General features: G+C 36.5%; 1 protein-coding gene across 9 annotated transcripts in view; it reads left to right on the top strand.

Moving 5' to 3' along the window:
* The first annotated feature begins 5,138 nt into the window (after window positions 1-5,138).
* LOC129262541 (probable E3 ubiquitin-protein ligase HERC1) overlaps window positions 5,139-22,049 on the top strand; it is an 85,122-nt gene continuing 68,211 nt past the window's right edge. For 8 of the 9 annotated variants that reach the window (XM_064099661.1, XM_064099659.1, XM_054900668.2 and 5 more), the window contains exons 1-8: window positions 5,139-5,275; window positions 13,721-14,702; window positions 16,566-16,661; window positions 17,266-17,457; window positions 18,008-18,175; window positions 18,795-19,032; window positions 19,594-19,737; window positions 21,303-21,430. In XM_064099661.1, coding sequence (XP_063955731.1) covers window positions 13,770-14,702; window positions 16,566-16,661; window positions 17,266-17,457; window positions 18,008-18,175; window positions 18,795-19,032; window positions 19,594-19,737; window positions 21,303-21,430 — 1,899 coding nt within the window. In that variant the 5' untranslated portion in view covers window positions 5,139-5,275; window positions 13,721-13,769. The remainder of the gene's footprint in view (window positions 5,276-13,720; window positions 14,703-16,565; window positions 16,662-17,265; window positions 17,458-18,007; window positions 18,176-18,794; window positions 19,033-19,593; window positions 19,738-21,302; window positions 21,431-22,049) is intronic. The other variant, XM_064099655.1, reaches the window with a different exon arrangement.

Genomic DNA, 22,049 nt, shown 5'->3' with positions numbered 1-22,049 from the left:
CAAGAAGTAAAAGTTTTTAAAATGCCTGTCAAAAAAAAACCTACCTTGGTTACCAATACGGCAGAGAATAGCATTCAAGATCTTTGTATACAAAGCACTTCTTGGCCAAGCTCCCGGCTACATTACAGAAGCTTTTAAGTTTTTGAAATGTCATAATTTAGAAAGTGTATAAACATAGTTCATGAAACTTGGAAATAAGGGTTATCAAGTAATAGTAAACATCCTGCCTGAGTTAAAGGTCACATGACCAAGGTAAAAGGTCATTTAGGGATTAGTGTCAATGAACTTAATAGACCATATGTTAATTGGGGGAATCAATATCAAAATCTTAAACGAAGGTTAAGTTTTTGAAATGTCATCATAACTTAGAAAGTATATGGACCTAGCTCATGGAACTTTGACACGAAAATAATCAAGTATTAATGAACATCCTGCCTGAGTTTTAGGTCACATGATTGAGGTAAAAGTTAATTAAGGGTCAATGAACTTTGGCCATTTTGGGGGTATTTGTTGATTTCCATCATAATTTTGAGCTTTTATGGATCTGATTCTTGAAACTTGAATACAAGAGTTATCAAATATCACTGAATAACCTTCGTGAGTTTCAGGTCACATGACCAAGGTCAAAGGTCGTTTTGGGTCAATGAACTTAGATTATGTTGGGCATCGATCGATCAAAACGAAATCTTAACCAAGAATAAGTTTTTGAAATATCATAATTTCAAAAGAATATAGATATATAGTTAATGAAACTTAGACATAAGAGTTATCAAGTGAACATCTTGCGTAAGTTTTAGGTCACATGACCAAGGTTAATGGGTAAACTGTCGATTCGTCTATATTGCCAATTCGTTCACTCATCACTTGGGCTAGCTTTATTTTGTCTAATGCCATTCCGTCCATCAACATTTCGTCTCAACAGCCATTTGGTCCAATAACCATTTGGTCCAATAATTACTTCGTCTAATCACCAGATTGTCGATGACCATTTCTTTTAAAAACCAGTTGGTCTAATGCCCATTTTCTTTTCATTCATTTCGCCCAATCAACACTTATCAAATTAGACCAAATTGACTAAATGGGTATTGGACCAACTGGTTATTAGACGAAATGGTGAGTAGACGAAATTGCAATTAGACCATGTGAATATTGGACGAACTGATGGTAGACCAAATGATAGTCGATTGGACGAATTGACATTAGACCAATTGGAAATAAACCGGTTAATGAACTTTGGACGTGTTGGGGACACTTGTCGATTTGCCATCATAATTTTGAAAGTTTATGGATCTAGCTTAATTATGAAATGATGATATATTAAGGGTAATCAAGTATCACTGATCGTATTGCACAAGTCTTCGGTCACACGATCAAGGTCAAATGTCATTTAGGGTCAATGAACTATTACTATTTCATTTATCATAATTATGAATGGTGTTTTTGTGAATAATTATTCTGTACTCGTTTTCAAATTCAGCACAGCTCCGGGGAACCGCTGCTATATATATTGAATCGCGTAATGCAGGCGAGACTGTCTGAGTCGTGTGTGTGTGTAGTGACTAGCTGTTTATATGGTGTATATTACAATAACATAATCGTTCACATAGAATCTGCCAACATATTTATTTTTATATATTTTCACAAGACGTCTAGGGCCTGCCAAAACGTAATTGACTTCAATAACTTTAATTTATAGACTCACTTAAGTATGACTTATGGGGCGTTGCAAGAAACTTGCAATCAATTGCAAGTCTATTTTCGATCCCTAGATCAATCATATAGGCCTATGTCTTGTAATTAATTGTAAATTCATGATTGATTGCTAATCTCTTCCTTGAAACAAGGAGTGTAATCTGATTTGCTAATAGTTAAAAGTGATCAATCAATCGTAAAATTGCAACAGAATATTTGCGATTGATTGCAAATTAATATTTTCTTACAACACCCCCTTAGACTTACTTAGGTAATGTCGTAATCTATTTATATATATACGTATTTGGTGAATTTGTTTGCACAGTATAGCCATTTGTTGCTCGTCTGCAAAGCAGAGCGAGACTTTAGGCGCCGCTTTTCCGACGGCGCACAGTGGGCCGGGGCGAAACAAAAAAGTGCGCCAAAAGTCATTTTGGGCAATTTCAGATTTTTAATTTTTGTCATGCCCAGCTGAAAGACAACACTTTGAAGAATACTTCAGCAAAATATTTCACTTGGGAATTTGCATAAAGGTTGTTAATTTCCTACCTAAAATCGTAAAATGCGACATTTTGCGAAATGCCGCGTATATGACAACTTAGTTGAAAAACAAGTCATTTTACAAGAGGTTTTTATTGTAGGAATCTGAAATGGCACCCACATAATCCTGATATATTCTTTTTTCGTGTGAAAGGGTTTAAAGTAGATAAAAGACACATTTCAGGAGGTTTATAGGATAATTATTCCTCGAAATGGGCTAATAATCCATGTTTTTTGTATTTACATTAGAAAAGTTTGTAAATCCGTGGATTTCCGTTTAAATTCTATCATCATCATTTTGCCAAATATCTAAGCTTTAAGTCGATACCAAATTTAGCTGCCCGTTTTTGCCCGTTTTCATGTTAGAGCCGATTTTACTTGACACAACACCCCCAAAACCTGTTAAAAAACGGTCATTTTTATACCGCGCGGTCATCGCAGCGCACCGTGCATATGGGGTGTACATTGCCGTTCATTTTTGCACGGCGAGGACGATTCCCCTTCCATTCCATGAAAATGGCATGAATTCCGGGCATAATGCAAAGAAAATAAAAGTTGATAACGCATATAAGGGCTACCCGCCCCTCTTCCAGAGATAAAAGTTACTGGCTTGTAGAATAATTTCAGCCAAAAACCCTCCTCATAGTAAAACATTCGTGGTGTTATATACTCTGCGTTTTACCCTAGTCTACACTGCTTGATAAAGCACGGTTAATATTTTTTCAGATTTTTAAGTATTTATTTTAATCTAATGATCATTTTGATGCCATACAATTATTTTCAGGATCTCATACACACTTTTAGGCATGTGAGAATCATAAACCAACATTCACTCTAGTCAATCTTAAAGAAACACATAACACAAAGTTTATATACTGCACATTGTTTAGCGTAATTTGTCTATTTACAGATAGGTTTTAAGTAGCCAATCAAAATTTGGTATCAAAGTGACGTCATAACGGCTTTAAATTATGTTCAGTCGATTCTACGGCCAAAATTGCCCTTAATAAACTTGGTTAAGTAAAAATATAACACGGAATATAATTTTGGCGCACTTTCAACTCATTCTGGCCCACTGTGCTGCGGCGGCGGCCCAATGTCGTCAACATTGAAATCTTAACTATTAAGTTTTTGAAATGTCATCATAACTTTGAAATTTTATGGATCTAGTTCATGAAACTTAGAAATTATAGGGTAATATTATATCACTAAGGATCCTGCCTGAGTTTCAGGTCACATGATCGACCTAGGTCAAAGATCACTTAGGTCAACAAACTTTTACCATCATATTGGGGGTATCTGTGAAATTGCCATAACTTTGAAATTTTATGGATCTAGTTAATGAAACTTAGACATAAGAGCAAGTAAGTATCCCTAAAGATCCTGTGCGAGTTACAGGTCACATGACCAAGGTCAAAGGTCATTTAGGGTCAACAAACTTTGATAACGTTGAGGGTATTTGTGGAATTGTCATCATAACTTAAAAAGTTTATGGAATATCTTGTTCATGAAACTTGGACATAATAGTAACCATGCATGTATCTATTAACATCCTGTGCGCGTTTCAGGTCACATGACCAAGATCAAAGGTCATTTAAGGTCAATGAACTTTAGCCGTATTCGGGGTATTTGTTGAATTGGCATCATAACTTATAAAGTTTATGGATCTACACATGTAGTTCATGAAGCATAGACATAAGGGTAATCAAGTATGTTTTGCACACGGCTTAGGTCACATGATCATGGTCAAAGGTCATGTTGGGTCAATGGACATAGTATTTTATTATCATATGCGTGTTTTATTTTGTGAATAATTATTAAATAGCTGTTTTCAAAGTCGCCACTTCTGCTATATTGAATCCAAAATGCAGGCGGCGAGACTGCATGCCAGAGGCGTTCCACTTGTTTCTCTTGTCATGTAGACCTGATGAAGGCTCGATCAATGGCCGAAAGCTCGTAATTAAATCTGATGAAACCCAGACCAGCTAGGCTACGTCTCCATGCTTCTTGATGTATTTATAGCATCCTTTCGTATATGTATGCATATATATTATATATATATATATATATATATATATATATATATATATATATATATATATATATATATATATATATATATATATATATATATATATATATATATATATATATATATATATATATATATATATATATATATATATATATATATATATCTGACAAGAGCGAGCTGTGGCGGACCCCCAGCGATTCCGTCATATATACCTTTTTTATAGCTTTTATTTTATTATTTTTTAGTTTGGGCGGAGGTCAGTGGCGTAATGAGTCTAAAGTTTTCGGGGCAAGACATGACATAAAGGGCTAAATTAATTTAAAAAATGCTGTGAGCGAGGCCAAGCGACCAAGCCAAAATAGCCTTTAAGTCCGGGCTTTAAGTAGATAAATCAAATTTTTTCAACTGATTATGATATGATATATGTTTTAAACATCATGTCAAAATCCGTCATAATTAAAAGTGATCTATGTATTAAAAAGCTATTTTTGGCTCGCTCGCTTCCCTCACTCACTTAATTTAAAATTAATTTTTGCCCTTTTATCATGTCTTGCCCCGAAAACTTTAGACTCATTACGCCACTGGCCTCCGCCCAAACTAACAAAATAATAAAATAAAAGCTATCAAAAATTTAAAAAATAAATAATAAAAAATCCCTCACAAGAGAAGAAAACAGCCCACAACCATGAATACAGATCGAAACCCAATGCTTGCCAGTATTTATGCTAGAACGGTGGTTTACTTTGAATTTTATCAAGATAATTATGAAATATGGCGCTTTAAACATTTTTTTGACGTAGATGCATGCATGGCGATCTTTAACTCTGTATAGGGCCTTGGCTGCCGGCGCGTAGCAAGTGCGCCATCTGTTGATAAAAAGGACGTCAACATATCTTCGTCCATCCCACTTCGGAAGTTCGGATCGGAAGCTAAGTCTAAGAAGGTGACAAATTTGCTCATATGAGAGGTTAAAAGTAATGTTAATATGGTGATATGATCAGTTGAATGGTAAGTTCTGAATCGTAAATTGGATATATGAAATTGGTTGTAGTATTGACTATTTTAGTATTGGTGATATACGAATTGCACATTTTTAATTTTCGTGAAGCCGACTAACGTCAACGACAACGTTTGTCGTTGGTTAGACAGCTGGCAGCCGTCTGTTTCGAGGAGTTTTTTAACATTTTTTTATTTTTTAAATTTCTATACATAAACATATGGCCATTGAGTCCCTGTACAGATCGAACTAACGACTGTAACGTTAGAACTTCTGTATTTCATTTGGTGAGTGAAGCCAACGGAGTTCAGCTGAACAACCAACATAACTGACTTAGCCTAGGTCCTAACAGTAACACTAACAGAGACCGAAGCTTTAATTTTAAGTTAGTTTTGGTCCAGTCGTTAGTCTGCTCTTTTTATAAATTTTAACGTACCGTAAAAAGGCGTAAGGGCACTAGTATTCAACCCGTTTGGAGAGTTTCCTCAAATATATAGAAATATAGAATTTACCTGAATTTCAGACCCGTCTTATTTCCAAGAGCAAATGCTGGTTATTCTTTTTCCGTTATTTTTTTCTTCAACCAGTTGACTGTGCGCGGGCGATCAAATTATACGGCGACGGATTTTGGTAGGATGGGGGATCGGTTGTCCGGACACTTTATATTTTTGAAGCCTTCTTTTTTGTCTTAAGATTACACTAAAAATATGAATTCAATAGTTGTAATCATCTTCTATTTTGTTCTCTATAATATTTTCTAAAATTTTGTACTAAAATTTGATGAAACTTCGCTTGTAATTTTTTCCAAATGACTTTCTAAAATTGATCGTCCGGACACACAACAACTGGGTATACTAGTATTCAACCCGTCGGCACTAGTATTCAACCTAGCGATGAAAGATGGCCCTATCTCTCAATCTGCCCTTGTCCCATCCGACTATGGACTAGGCTAGACCATTTGAGATGAGACCAAACAGGGAATTAATCAAAGCCAGAGATTTACATAGGGACCTAGATCTAGATCTAATTTAGCAATCTAAACCCTTTTGAGATTTGCTATCAATCCTCACTAGGTTGAATACTAGTACCATTCAGTGCAAAAGGCCATCGCCGCATAATTCGATCCTCCGCGCATACAGTCGACAGATTGACAAAGAAAATATCGACAACAGATTACCCTGGAAATAACAAAGGTGTGAAATTAAGATAAATTCCCTATTTCTAAATATTTTGGGGAATACTGGGTATGTCAAAATCTTTGAATTATGCCGGGTTGAATACTAGTACCCATACGGGTACCGGTCGGTGTCGTACCGTACGTGTATACCGATTAGGAGATCATTTGGGTGTGGAAACGACCCACAACGAACAACAACAACGGTACGGTAGGATGGGGGGGTCAGGTGTCCGGACACTTTATATTTTTGAAGCCTTCTTTTTTTGTCTTTGGATTACACTAAAAATATGAATTCAATAGTTGTAATCATGATCATCTTCCATTTCGTTCTCCATAATATTTCCTTACATTTTGTACGAAAAATGATGAAACTTCGCTTGTAAATTTTTTCCAAATGACTTTCTAAAATTGATCGTCCGGACACAACCTGTCCGGACACACAACAACTGGGTATACTACTAGTATGATGGGGTGTCCAATCTTCGCGCACTTTTCAAAAATATTCATCAGGCTTAATTTTGTTCACAAAATATTCATAATTTATAGAAAACCAATTCAAGAAATAGTTACCACATTGACGGCAAGATCGTAAACTATAATATCATGGACGAAAATGTAAAGTAGGTCAAGGGGTTTCGCCGGTATCGCGATCTCAAAATTCTATTCCGATCGGCGAATGCGGGTTGTGCTGGAAAACCGTTCAGAAAAAGTGTGACCTAACTTCGCTCACCAAAGCTTTTGTGGAGATTTAAACAAAAACTCAAGCTCAAAAAGTGAAATATTTATATCAGATTGATGGCAAAATGCTATGGAATCGGTTAGTTCCACATTTAACTCACATTTTTGATGATTTCTGCTTGCAAAATGTTGATATCGTGATGCTTGTTGATTTCTTCAAAACGGGTGCTAGCGGTGGCAAATTTGCCGATCTTTTGCCAATATTTTCATGTATACTGAACTCATCCTAAAGAAATTTTCACTAAAGGGTAATTTTAGGTCGCTTTTCACGATGATGATGTCAGATTTTAAGGATATTGGCTAGTTTTTTAGATAATGACCGTCCGCGAAGTATGGACAGGCGCGAAGTTTGGACTCACTGCCATACATACTAGACCAAAAGCTTCGGTCTCTGTTATGTTGGCTGTTCCGCTGAACTCCTTTGGATCCATTCACCAAATACAGAAGTTCTAACGTTAGTTCGATCTGTACAGGGACTCAATGGCCATATGTAATTATGTTTATGTGGTATTAAGTTTGGAAAAAACAGGGAAGTGAAGTTGCGCAACAGCTGAAGTGCGGTTAGTCACCTTTTTTCCCCTTTTAACGTTAGTTTTAAGTTTACTTTCCCCGTTTTTTGGTGCATTTCAGGCCAGAACGGAATAATAATCTTTATTTTGGTACAGTTCTTTTTAAAATACAAAATCGATGAGCCCCATTGGGGGGATTTTGCATTGTTAATGGTGGCTGCACAGTGCACAAACAATAGTGAGCCGACTGCATGTACGGTATACGAGGAGAAATTAAAAAAATTAAAAAATGTTAAAAAACTCCTTGAAACAGACGGCTGCCAGGTGTAGTAGTACGGTACATAGTACTGTACCTCAAGCGATGTTCGTGCAGGCTCCACTCCACTTCACATTTGCTACACTACGCTCCACGTAGTACCCGAACCTCGAGGTCCAAATCTCGCTCTGATACTCCGAGTGGCAAAGGTGGGAAAAAATGCATATTTATGGCAAAAATTATACGTCGAAGCGGCATCAAAAAAGAATAAAAGCTTAATTTCTTACCTTACACCCGGCACCCTAATTTCAATCCACATTCATCCTCCGGTTAGCCTCAAAATTGGTGATTTATTTAGACTTTAGAGCCAACATCAAGTTCCTCACCAGTGGCGTAACTACGGGGGGGGGGGGGGGGCATGGGGGGCACGTGCCCCCCCCCATCGGCTGACAAAAAAAAAAAAAAAAACAGGGAAAAGGAGAAAAAGAGGGAGAAAGGAAGAGGAACGTAGTGGGAAAGAAGAAGTTATTATTCATTATAATGGTATATTATATTATAATCACGTTATGTTATATTACATAGGAAACATTCTTATCATAACTTTATGAAACATAATTTGCTCAGGGCCTATGTCTTCATTGTTCCTGGTACTCGCATTGTCTGTTTAACGAGATATATAAACCTGTTGTACGAAAACCTCCTGTTTTCAAGTCAATATACACCCAATATATATATTTTTTTTATATAGTGACAAATTCTTCTTTTTCATAACTACTTAAAGTGATTGCCCCATTTAAAGTCTTAATATAAAACATTTCCTGTCCGTGATAACGTTCACATCAGTAGATTGGTGAGATATGTCTCCTCTCCATGAATTCCTAAAATCAGTCCTTAAAATGTCAATTTTTTTCAGCTCGCGCTTCGCGCTCGCATCATTTGGTTAGTGAAATACGTATGGTTTCGTGAATTCCTACAAACAACCTTATAATGACCCTCTTCAGGTCTGAATTTCCTAAATTTTCAGCTCGCGCTTCGCACTCGCAATATTTGATTAGTGAGATGCGTATGTTATTCATGATTACAATGACTACAAGTGTTTCATATGTGTTTAAATGTAATTCTAACAAAATCAGCAAGCGCTTGGCACTCGCATTAGATGACTATGGTGACATAAATTATGTATACTATTAAGGGATTCCTAAAATATAGTCCTTAAGATCTCCCTGTTTGGGGTCAATATATACAAAAATTTTGGCTCGCGCTTCGCGCTCGCATTATTTAGCGAGACAAGTACGTATTATGATTACAAAAGTTCAATTATAATGTCCCTTTTTAGGTCTGAATATCAAAAATTTTCAGCTCGCGCTTCGCGCTCGCATTATTTGATTTCTGATATGCGTATGTTATTAATGATACAATGACTACAAGTGCTTTCTTAAAATGTCTCTATTAGGTCAGTATACCTGACAACTGAGCGCGCTTTGCGCGCTCACTAAGTGACTCAAAATTTTTGCTGGTGCCCCCCCAATGCCGTGACCCACGGTACGCCACTGTTCCTCACACATATAAATAATTCGCTGCCGAATTCAAAACATCGCATGCGCATGCGTGAGGGTCCGAGCTCATGAGTACGGGAGCGAGTTATGTACCATGAGAGAGAACCCTGATGGTTCAGATAGGTGCAGCAGAGTGTAGCGGTAGTGAAGTGTAGTGCATATATCATAACCTTGTTCATTGAATGAGTGGTGTAGAGGAGCCTACACGAACCATCAACTCGGGTAGTGCTATGGCAATGGCAACACAGTGTATCTGTGCAGGCAACGACACTGGTACAGGTAGTATGGTACCAGGTAAGGTCCCCCAAGTTTGCGCAGTCCCTCTTGTCTGTGCAATGCGTACACTGTACCCGCAAGATTTTAAAAGAAGATATGCAACGACCACAAACTTTACAGATGCAATGCATTGAAAGGTATTCATTAAAGGACAAGTCCACCCCACCAAAAAGTTGATTTGAATAAAAGGAGAAAAATCCAACAAGCAAAACACTGAAAATTTCATCAAAATCGGATGTAAAATAAGAAAGTTATGACATTTTAAACTTTTGCTTAAAGGTCAAGTCCACCCCAGAAAAATGTTGATTTGAATAAATAGAGAAAAATCAAACTAGCACAACACTGAAAATTTCATCAAAATCGGATGTAAAATAAGAAAGTTATGACATTTCAAAGTTTCGCTTATTTTTAACAAAATAGTTATATGAACGAGCCAGTTACATCCAAATGAGAGAGTCGATGATGTCACTCACTCACTATTTCTTTTGTTTTTTATTGTTTGAATTATACAATATTTCAATTTTTACGAATTTGACGATTAGGACCTCCTTGCCTGAAGCACAAAATGTTAAAATAATGGAATTCCACGTGTTCAGGGAGGAATGAAACTTCATATCACATGACAATGACGAGAAAATCAAAATATTTTATATTTCATATAATAAAATACAAAAGAAATAGTGAGTGAGTGATGTCATCAGTTCCCTCATTTGCATACCGACCGAGATGTGCATATAACTGTTTTGTGAAATGAAGCGAAACTTTAAAATGTCATAACTTTCTTATTTTACATCCGATTTTGATGAAATTTTCAGTGTTATGCTTGTTGATTTTTTCTCTTTTTATTCAAATCAAGTTTTTGTCGGGGTGGACTTGTCCTTTAATTTCACAAAAACAGTTATACAGTGCGTCCCAGAAAAAACGAAACCGAGATTTAGCGATGATTTATCATAACTTAATCATAAATGAAATAGACAAATGACCTACCAATGTAAAGCTTAGAATCTCCTCTTTCATCTGATATTACTTAGATAATTCCTCATTCACGCATGAGTGAGCAAAAACAATTTGAAGAAAGGATACCAAAAACTCATTTGGCGGGGGGTATCTGAATTTCAAAGAGAAAATCACATGACTGAAAAGTTCAATATCTGCTCTTTTATTTGATACCTTAATCACAGAAAATGGTCACGAAGTAAAAAAGTTATGATCCCTCGAAACAATGCTTGTATTTCCATAATTTTATTAAATAAACGTGTTTTCACTGGTTTCCCACAGAAGCTATCGCACGGTAACGAAAGACTTAATGCATGGCTGATCGTCAACAAAACGGAATGTCGAGAGAGTTTGAACGCTAGCCTGTAAAACCTCTTCATTTTATGAAATTATTGAAATTCAAGCCTTATTTCAAATAACCAGAACTTTGTTATTTCTTGACCATTTTCTGTAATTGAGGTATCAAATTAAAAAGCAGATATTGAACTTTTTAGTCATGTGGTTTTCTTTTTAAAACCCAGATACGGCCCGCCAAATGAGTTTTTGGTATCCTTTCTTCAAATTGTTTTTGCTCACTCATGCGTGAATGAGGAATTATCTAAGTAATACCAGATGAAAGAGGAGATTCTAAGCTTTAAAATGGTAGGTCATTTGTCTATTGTATTTGTGATTAAGTTATGATAAATCATCGATAAATCTCGGTTTCGTTTTTTGTGGGACGCACTGTATACACATCCTGGACGGTATGCAAATTGGCAGACTGATGACGTCACCCACTCACTATTTCTTTTGTATTTTATTATATGAAATATGAAAAATTCTAATTTTCTCCCCATTGTCATGTGAAACAAAATTTTATTACTCCCTGAACATGTGGAATTACCATTATTTTAACAGTTTATGGTTAAGTCAAGTTGGTCCTTATTGTCAAATCTGTAAAAATTGAAATATTGTATAATTCAAACAATAAAAAACAAAAGAAATAGTGAGTGATGGACATCATCGACTCTCTCATTTGCATATCGCTGAGTTGTGCGTTTAACTGTTTTGTGAAAAATAAGCGAAACTTAAAAACGTCATAACTTTCTTATTTTACATCCGATTCTGATGAAATTTGCAGCGTTATGTTTGTTTTATTTTTCTCTATCGATTCAAATCAACAATTTTCTGGGGTGGACTTGGCCTTTAAAAAATCTCACTCAAAATGGTGGAAAAATAATGAGTTTTAGGCATATCATATGACAGCCTCAAAATGCAGCCTTTCTCATCAAAATCCCTGAATCGTGTGTATAGTGATTAAGTGAATGGGTGCCCAGACATAGGGCACCTTGTTTTTGTTCAATCTGAAAATGGCTGGCCTTGGTTTTTTCCAAGAAAGTCATAAAGAGTCTAGTTCTATTTCTTTCAAATTTTTATGAGATTTTTTGGTACACTTACTCTTTAAGAATGTCAGGAATATTATCAACTAAAAGTTCCATGACGCTCTCAATGCGGCAGTGATTAGACTTTGGATTCTAAAGGTAAGCCTTAGGTACTTGGTAAGATGCCTCTATATTGCGCAGTGCCCCTTGTCGCTGTCAGCGTTAATCATGCTAATGCAGTTTCAAATCAGTTGACTTCAAACTAATTTCCCCACCAAAAATTGTTCACAAATGTCCCTAAAATACTAACCTTGGCTTTATCACATTTCAAGGTCAATACGCCCCCCACTTTTCTGAGTATCGCGATCGTGAACGGCTGTATTTTGGCTAGATCTTGACGCCTTTGTTGAATTCTTATTCAGACATTGCTTTGCCTGACATGCTTCGCTTCACCATAGTTTTTATATAGCAACTATAAGATTAGACCAAAAGCTTCAGTCTCTGTAATTTGGTTGTTCCGCTGAACTGCGTTGGCTCCACTCACCCATACATAGACTGAAGAGTTGTTGGCCCGTACGTATAGCCAACGTATTAGCAGTAACGTTAGATCTAACATTCGGCGGAAACCCGATTTCGGATCGTTTTTTTGTACATAAAATGTCACATTATAAAAAAGAAAGTACATTCAAACTTACGAAAAAATATATAAAATTCTGAAATATCGTACCTTAGACCGCAGTTACCGCTAATTCCTTTCAAATGATGATCGAAACATAGTCATCTTCGATCCTTTCGTTGGTCAACGTAAGTTGCCATTTTGGATGATGTCATCATCCTTACAGACGTATGCACCAGACGCTATATATCGCGATTTGTGCCGCTGCTTTGCGCTTGTAGATGTGCGTGCGTTCGGAACTTGTCGCTCGCATTGATTGGCCAGGATATCAAAAATTTAATCAGGCAACAACACACACGGCTGCCATTTTTTCCTCTCCGGCAGAAAATTAAAAAAATAAGGAATAAATCATCGGTAACCAGACGTATATTTTCGTTATTTTCTTAGAACTTATAAAGTATCAAAAGAAAGATTAGAGTCTAATAAAAATAGTGGGCCTTCGTTCAAGATAGTATAATGTCATTTAGAATTCAAAAAAATAAAAATCTGGACAAAACCCGTCCTCCGAATTGCTGACCTGATTACACATGCAGGCTCGCACTAACACACTACCGTCGGTGAATGGGAATGATAGTAAAATGTCAGAAATTGTTGAATAAATCCCCAGAAACGACGGTTATTCCTGTCTACTAAAAGATCTACCTTGCTTCATAACAGATGTAATGTTTTCTGATTATTGGTCTAATTAGCACCATATTAAAAAAAGGAACTGAAATGACATTAAAAACATTTTTTTTTTTTTTATAAGAATATGATATAAAATATATCACCTACCTCAGCCTGGACAATGGTTTCGCGTAGATGGCCAGGGTTTCTGATGGTGCCGCTATATTCACAACCTTAATTCGGCTGTCCTTAAGAAAATAATCCTGAATTGACATGGCTTTTTGATTTTTTTTATATTACATTAGAAAGATTTCTACATGGTGTGAAGCCAGGTGACACAAGTTGATAAGCAACATGACAGCAAATCTTCCAGTCAAGTTGAAATGGATGGAGCATATGAATGCTTCGTGGGTGGCAGAGGACTGGGCTAGAATAGCCAGCCGAGATGGAGTTATGGAACTTTACTCTCGCCTCATCACAAACAAAGAGATCATTGGTGCTCCCCGTCACACCCTCCACCTACAGGGTCCTCAGCTGCCTGATTTTGAGCGTGAGTTGCCTTCCACGGAGGAGCAGGAGCATTTCTTAGAACTCCTTCTTGGCACACAACTGGGTCTAGCAAGGTCTGTCTGCACTGATTCTCCATTCTCTACCACACTGCGGAAACGCCTCCTGGTCCTGCGAAGGATATTTCACTCTGTTTCTAGCAAATATCATGATTGTGAGAAAGTAAAACAGCAGCAGAAGCTGCAGCAGGCTCAGTCAAGAACAGTTGAAGAGAAATCATGTGGACAGTGGGCACGTTTTGGCACAGATGCACTGATTGAGATGGGCGTCAGGACCAGCCTTACACTCCTCTTTGCGCTCCTTCGTCAGAATTGGATGCAGCCACCTTCGACTGGGGCACCACACCTTTGCAACGACGTGCTGCTCACAGCGAAAGATGTGGTCATCTCATTACCCCCTCTCTCGCTTGCGAACGAGAGCAAGATTCCGCCCCTTGGTACAGAATGCTTGAAGCAGGTGACCTCATTTCTGAAATCGGTCACCATGCCGACGTCAGGTGCAGACCTGATGGGGAAGAGAGTGGCTTGTGAGTTAGTTTTAGGACTGGCCAGTCAGAGGGGATCTTTACAGCATCTCTTAGATTGGGTAGAAATGGCTGTGGGAGCATCAACTGCAGCAGCTACCCAGGGGCTTATGCCGGGACAAGGAGGCCCAGAACAGAATAGTTGTATATCGTATGACTACTTCATGTCTGTACTAGGACAGATGAGGAAAGCCACGGTGAGTTTAACATTTGTAAAGTTACTTTCTTGTTAGTTTGGGAAGGTTTTTTGTGTGCTTTATTTCAGTATGAAATGGACTTGAATGGATGTCTGTCATCTAGATTTAATAATTAAGAAGTAAGAGAATTCTGATAGTGATGATGATGATTTTGCTACATTTATAGTTTTTGTCTCACCTGCATAGACTATAGGCACCGCTTTTCCGACGGCGGCGGCGTCGGCGTCAACACCAAATCTTAACCTAAGGTTAAGTTTTTGAAATGACAGCATAACTTAGAAAGTATATGGATTTAGTTCATGAAACTTGGCCATAAGGTTAATCAAGTATTACTGAACATCCTGCTTGATTTTCACGTCACGTGACCAAGGTCAAAAGCCATTTAGGGTCAATGAACTTTGGCCATGTTGGGGGAATCAACATTAAAATCTTAACCTAAGGTTAAGTTTTTGAAATGTCATCATAACTTAGCAAATATATGGACCTAGTTCATGAAACTTGGACATAGGGTTAATCAAGTATTACTGAACATCCTGCTTGATTTTCACGTCACGTGACCAAGGTCAAAAGTCATTTAGGGTCAATGAACTTTGGCCAAATTGGGGGTATCTGTTGAATTACCATCATAACTTTGAAAGTTTATGGATCTGATTCATGAAACTTGACATAATAGTAATCAAGTATCACTGAACATCCTGTGCAAGTTTCAGGTCACATGATTAAGGTCAAAGGTCATTTAGGGTCAATGAACTTTGGCCAAATTGGGGGTATTTGTTAAATTACCATCATAATTTTGAAAGTTTATTGGTCTAGTTCATAAAACTTGGACATAAGAGTAATCAAGTCACTGAACATCCTGTGTGAATTTCAGGTCACATGACCAATGTCAAAGGTCAATGAACTTTGGCCGTAATGGGGTATCTGTTGAATTACCATCATAACTTTGAAAGTTTATGGATCTTATTCATGAAACTTGGCCATAAAAGTAATCAAGTATCTTTGAACATCCCGTCTGAGTTTCAGGTCACATGACCAAGGTCAAAGGTCATTTAAGGTCAATGAACTTTGGCCATGTTGGGGGTATTTGTTGAATTACCATCATATCTCTCTAAGTGTATTGGTCTAGTTCATAAAATGTGGACATAAGAGTAACCAAGTATCACTAAACATCTTGTGCGAGTTTCAGGTCACAATACCAAAGTCAAAGGTCATTTAAGGTCATTGAACTTTGGCCATTTTAGAGGTAATTACTAGATTGCTGTCATAACTTTCAAAGTTTATAGATATAGTGTAGAAAATGTTGATATAGGGGTAATCAAGTATCACTGACAAATTTTAGGTCACATGATCAAGGTCAAATGTCAATGAACGTAGTATTGTATCATTATATGAATGGTGTTTTTTGTGAATAATTATTCAAATGGTGTTTTTCAAAGTCAGCAAGTGTTGCTGCTATATTGAATCGCGTGATGCAGGTGAGACAGTCAGAGGCATTCCACTTGTTTAATGATAAAAGGCCATAAATTATGCCTGCTTTCATCTAGTTTGATTGCCTAAAACTGAATGACTTTTTTCAATAAATGCTTCTTTATGTTCTTTAGATCTTATTGATAAACATGCACTCATCAAGGTAAAATTGCATGATATTGTCCGAACAGGGTACTCGGCATTTACCTTGACAGCCAAGCAAAGCTCATCATTCAGCTTATACTATATAACTTTCCTTGGATCTATTGTATATTGTTTTGTTCTTGCTTTCTTTTCATTCATTCGATGTAAAAGAGTTTCAGTATGTCTGTGTTTAGTGCTATTTGCAGATATTGCAATACCAAACACATATTATTATTTTTCATACTACAACAGGGGTCATCAGCTGAGAGGGGGTCTGTACTTTCAGAAATGCAGAGCACTCAAGGAATATGTCCTCTCTATCAAGCAGCTCTTTGTCTTATTGAAGAAGTAAGTGCAGAGAGTCAAGTTAGGATCCTCGTTCCCTCTTTGCCATGATATTGGCCATAATTTTGTTTTTTGTATTTTACTAAGTGAATGGCAACAGCGTACAAATATATTCACTTAGATTTGAAGATCTATAGAATATTTCAAAGCATATCTCATCTACTTTAAAGTGCATATACTGTAGTATGAAATTTCAATTCATAATTATTTCTTTTCAAAGTAACTGAAACTAGAATTATTACATTTGTGAATTTACAGTGTTGCATTCAAGGGCAGTGAGTTATTCCAAAGTGGTAAGTTTTTTAGAGAGCCTCAGAAGTAAGAACAAAACATAAGAAGATAGAATTTGATACTTGCAATTATAAATGTTTGTAGATTTTGTGCTCAATGTGATTACAAAATTGATACAAAAGCTGAGCTGTATTACTCTTTCGCCCATGTGCTATAAAAGCATAAAATATACATGTAGAACCCTGATAATTTCACATCAAAATTATCCTCTTGTGCTTCAAATGAACCTTTGAAAACTTATCTTCATAAAGCGAACTTGAAGTTTAATTGTCAAGTCTCACCGTTGACAACAACTCGTTTCTTGTGATCCATGTAGGTTGCAAGGCTTGCATCAGAGTATGCAAGGACCTGCATCAGTCCTGAAGATAAGAAACCAAACAGTCTGGTGGTGTCAGAGAACAGTGAGGTGTTTGTATGGGGTAGTAACAGTAGTCACCAGCTTGCAGAAGGGAGCCAAGAGAAGATCCTCCTACCCAAGATGGCTATATCCTTTGCTGAGAGTCAGCAGGTAAACCTTCATACAATTTTTTGTGCTTTGTTTGATGCTTGTTTGATTTAGTTTTATTATTTGTTCCACACAATATACAAAGCAACAATAACATGATATATTGAAGTAATATAAACAGAAACAACAGTTGAAAGTATCTGAAATAAATGTATTAAATTTATTATTCAAGACATAATTTTCGGTTGAAAATATATGCAGTATGGAATGCACAAGACCGCTATCATTAACAGTTAGGCTTGAATGGATGGCCACCTCAGAAAGGAATTAGGATGGCATTGTAAGTCAAATATTTGTGATGAAGGTAGGTGGCAGTCTGGTAGGTGCAGTGTAGAACATTCCTTTGTTTTCAATAAAGATGTATGTATCATTATAATTCTTTAATCACAATATTTTTTCATTGATTTTATAAAACAATCAGAAAAAAAATGTTGTGAATTCAAAAGAATCAAGACTATATCAATGCACATGGCCCTGTTCCCTGAGTGCTCTAGCTCCTTTGAATTTAGTTCCCTTTAAACCATTTACTCCTATCCTATTCACTCCTATGCAGATTGAAGCCGGTCAGTATTGCACATTTGTCATCTCTTCGGATGGCTCAGTGAGGGCTTGTGGGAAAGGGAGCTATGGCAGACTAGGTCTAGGTGACTCTAACAATCAGACACAGCTCAAGAAACTCAACTTTGATAACAGCATCATCACAAGAATATCATCTTCAAAGGTTGGTTGATCACTGGCAGTGAATTACACTCTTATCAGATTCTAGACAAGACTGTTTTATTTTGTCCCAGATATGCAATATGTTTTGTGTATACTTATTATACGTAGGCAATTGAAGTCTTTGGTTTGCCTGTAGTTAGACAAATTGTGGCATTCCTGTTCAGTTTGAATATTGTTTTCAATAATTCTACTAGATTTAAATCATTTAGATATTAAGAAAACTGTTTTACCTATTATTTCCAGAATATTTTGATAGTTCGAGTACCAGAAAAGCTGGTACTGCCATAAGATTGATTCTTGATTAAAGTGGCAGATGGCAGGTGCCCCCCCCCTTCTTAATTTTAATGGCACCCTCAGAACATGTTGTTTACTGCAAAAACCTCCATTATTCTGTCCACCATAAAAACCAAGAATTATTTCATTATGGTTTCATTGTCTACTTGGGGATTCTTATTAAAACTTTTGCAAAACTTCATGGATGACTTGATTCTTGCTTTTTATTTTCAGGTTGTTTGTAAAGCCACACATGTTGACATAATGTGTAAAATATAATTTGTCGCTAATCTATAAAAATCAATTCACAAGCAAAGTTTACTATTTGTTTTAACCCCTTTTCCCAGGGATCAGATGGCCACACCCTTGCGCTGACCTCAGAAGGTCAGGTTTTTAGCTGGGGAGATGGTGACTATGGCAAGCTTGGACATGGTAACACATTGACCCAGAAGTACCCTAAGATTATCATGGGTGTACTGACTGGGAAGGTTGTGGTGTGTATCTCTGCTGGATACAGGCACAGTGCTTGCGTTACAGATGACGGGCAGCTGTACACATGGGGTGAAGGAGATTATGGAAGATTAGGTAATTTTATTACTATTAGGTAGTTTTATGTTATGGTGTTGTGTGTCAATACGTGTATTGCCAAACTAAAATAATAGTACCTAACTCTGTGAACATTACATCTGTTATCACTGTCTATGATTTTTAAACACTATTCTGCTGAACAAATAAGATGTGAGGAAATGCCATGAGACACAACATACACATAGACTCTTGGTAACTCTCACTTTGTCAACATAACGATGAAGAGTTGCATTTTGACTTTTACAAATAAAACATACTTTTGATTTCTTAATGTAATTAACATTTTGCAAATTTCAATGTGAAATAAAAATCTAGTAATAGTGGGATGTACATTTTGCTTGCAGTGGAATTGTGACATGTCTGTCTTTAACAACTGACATTCTAAAAAAAGCCTTTTTTTTCTGTTGTAAGACATGCAAATGTCAGTGCACCTCAAAGGCAGATAAGGAAATATTGTACCCATCTTACTTTAATAAGCTTCTCTATAAGACTGCAGAAATTTAGCCACACAGGTCAGTTGTATAATTTACGAACTAACTATCATCTTCTCTTTGTCAGGTCATGGTGATAGTAACAGTCGGAATGTACCTACCCTTGTAAAAGACATCAGTAATGTTGGGAAGGTTGTGTGTGGTAGCTCCCATACCATAGCCGTGTCACAGGACAGTAGAACAGTATGGTCCTTTGGTGGTGGAGACAATGGTAAGTAAACTTATTGTCACAGTTTTCAAAATCTGAAATCTGCCCCAAGGAGAGTAAACAAATATAGAAATGAACATGCTGTTTAGATTTGGTTCTGTGGTCATTTTGGAAGGCTAATTGTATGCAGTTTCATTTAATTTTGATCCCACGATAGTGCAATAAATAACTTATCTCGTTAGAATTTTGGCCAGTTGGACCACTTCTTGAAAACAGCAACACTGAGAGTACATGAGAGAAGTTAAATACATGTATTACATTTTCAAAATGCCCCCCCCCCAAAAAAAAAAAAAAAAAAAAAAATTGTTTTTCATTCATAACATACTCTGTCCAAACTAAAATGTCAATGCAGAGCAAATTTAAGGAAGTAAAAACCAATTGTTATTTTTGGATGGTTTTGGATATTGAAAAAAAAAACACGGAACTGGAATATGATTATTACGTTGTTGATATTTGCCTATTGGCAAAAACCTATCTATATTTTCAATGCTTGATAGCCTTGGATGTATAATGATTTTGAACTCCTCACTCACTGTCAACCACACTGTATTTTACTGTACACAAAATTTCTAAAGAGCTTATTGGTGTTGGTGACTCTTAATCTCTAAACAAGCAAAATCTGACAGCAACAATCCCTAGACAAGACACAAAGACTTGGCTATCGCTGAATTTATTTTTTCTCATTGAATTATAAAGGGGCATTAATCCCCTTTGATTATGTCCCATAAGATTGTGCCTGAATGTTGCTTGCAGAGACTGCATGGTCAAATGCTGCTCAGTCTTTGATAAGCTTTTTACTTTGAAGCTTGCAAGACATATGTCTCAATCTGCTCTTTAAGAAATTGTCTTGTTTAAGTACAGTGACTCCTGTCTCCAAAGACCACTCATTGGGAAACAAAAAACCATGGTCCCTGAATGAAGTGGCCTTCATGCATAACTAGCATTCCTTAGTACATTGTTCCTAGGAGAAGAAAATTAAAGGGAAAATAATAATGTGTGTTATACTTAAACAGACCCTTGTAAAAAGGTTCTTTTGGTTTCCAGTTTGACTTGGCAGTACTGAAAGTGCCCCCCACAAAAAAAAAAAAAAAAAACAATAAACTTAAAAGTTATTGGGCTTAGGCATTATTTCTGTTTATCATTAGTCGTCAAAGTCTGAATTAAAATATGGTTGTTCTTGAATGAAACATTGCCCCCTTTTATTCTAATGGGGCGTTGCAAGAAAGTTACGATAAATTGCAAGTCAAATTTAGGTCACAAAATCAGTCACAAGTCTGTCAATTAATCGCAAATGCACACTTGATTGCTGGTCTGCTTCTTGCATCTATTGGTAAAAATAAATTTGGTTTAGTTATAATTAATCTATCACTTGTAGATTAGCAGCAGAAATTTACGGTTGATTGCAAATACTTTCATGCAACATCCCCTTAGACTTATGATGCATGCACAATACCTCTATTGGTTCCTCAACCCACTGTAACAGTGAGCTTTTGATCTGTGTATTGAACTCACCCTGAATAGAGAATTATGGAGTCAAATGGTTAATCCTCTTTGTATCCCTATTGAAGGTAAACTAGGCCATGGAGACACCAATAGAATCTACAAGCCCAAGATAATAGAATCATTGATTGGTTTATTCATCAAGAAGGTTGGGTGTGGTAGTCAGTCTTCATTGGCTCTTACATCAACAGGACAGGTAAGCCTTTAATGTCACTCGTAGCTTCGTGATTAATCATATAGTGGATCTGTACACTTGATTGCAATTACTTATCAATGTAATCATAATCAGCCCAATGATCAATTGCTAAGCTTTGTGTTACAGGGCCCAGTACTATGTCTCATAGTAAATGAAATTTATCCAGGGTTATAATTGTAACTATGGAAAGCCACTGAAAAAATAATTTATATGTTTAAGCACAGTGCTTCAGAGAGATTGCATAAATGTACAATGGGACATACGATATAATTATTTTGTATGTTTTTGTTTGTCATGGGACAGTGGGCCTGGGACTCATTGTGACAAAATTTGTTCTTGGTTTTCCAAAGTTGAGATTGATAAGAATTTTGGAAACATAAATCCCAAATGAACCTGTCAATTTTTCTATTATGTCTTCCATATCCTCTGCTTCCAATTACATAGATGCAAGTTAAATAAATGTGAGCATACATGTTTACATCTGATCTCTTTATTCTGCACCTAATACTGATTGCCCTTTTTATATAAAAAATAAAGTTACAAAATATGAAAATTGATCTTTGTTTAAACATGTAATGTAGGCTGGTGCCTGTCAATTGTAAGAATTACTGCCACTTGA

The sequence above is a fragment of the Lytechinus pictus genome, chromosome 5 (assembly GCF_037042905.1).
Source record: "Lytechinus pictus isolate F3 Inbred chromosome 5, Lp3.0, whole genome shotgun sequence".
NCBI lineage: Eukaryota > Metazoa > Echinodermata > Echinoidea > Temnopleuroida > Toxopneustidae > Lytechinus > Lytechinus pictus.
The sequence above is the reverse complement of the archived record's forward strand: the minus strand, read 5'-3'. Positions and strand labels throughout refer to the sequence as shown.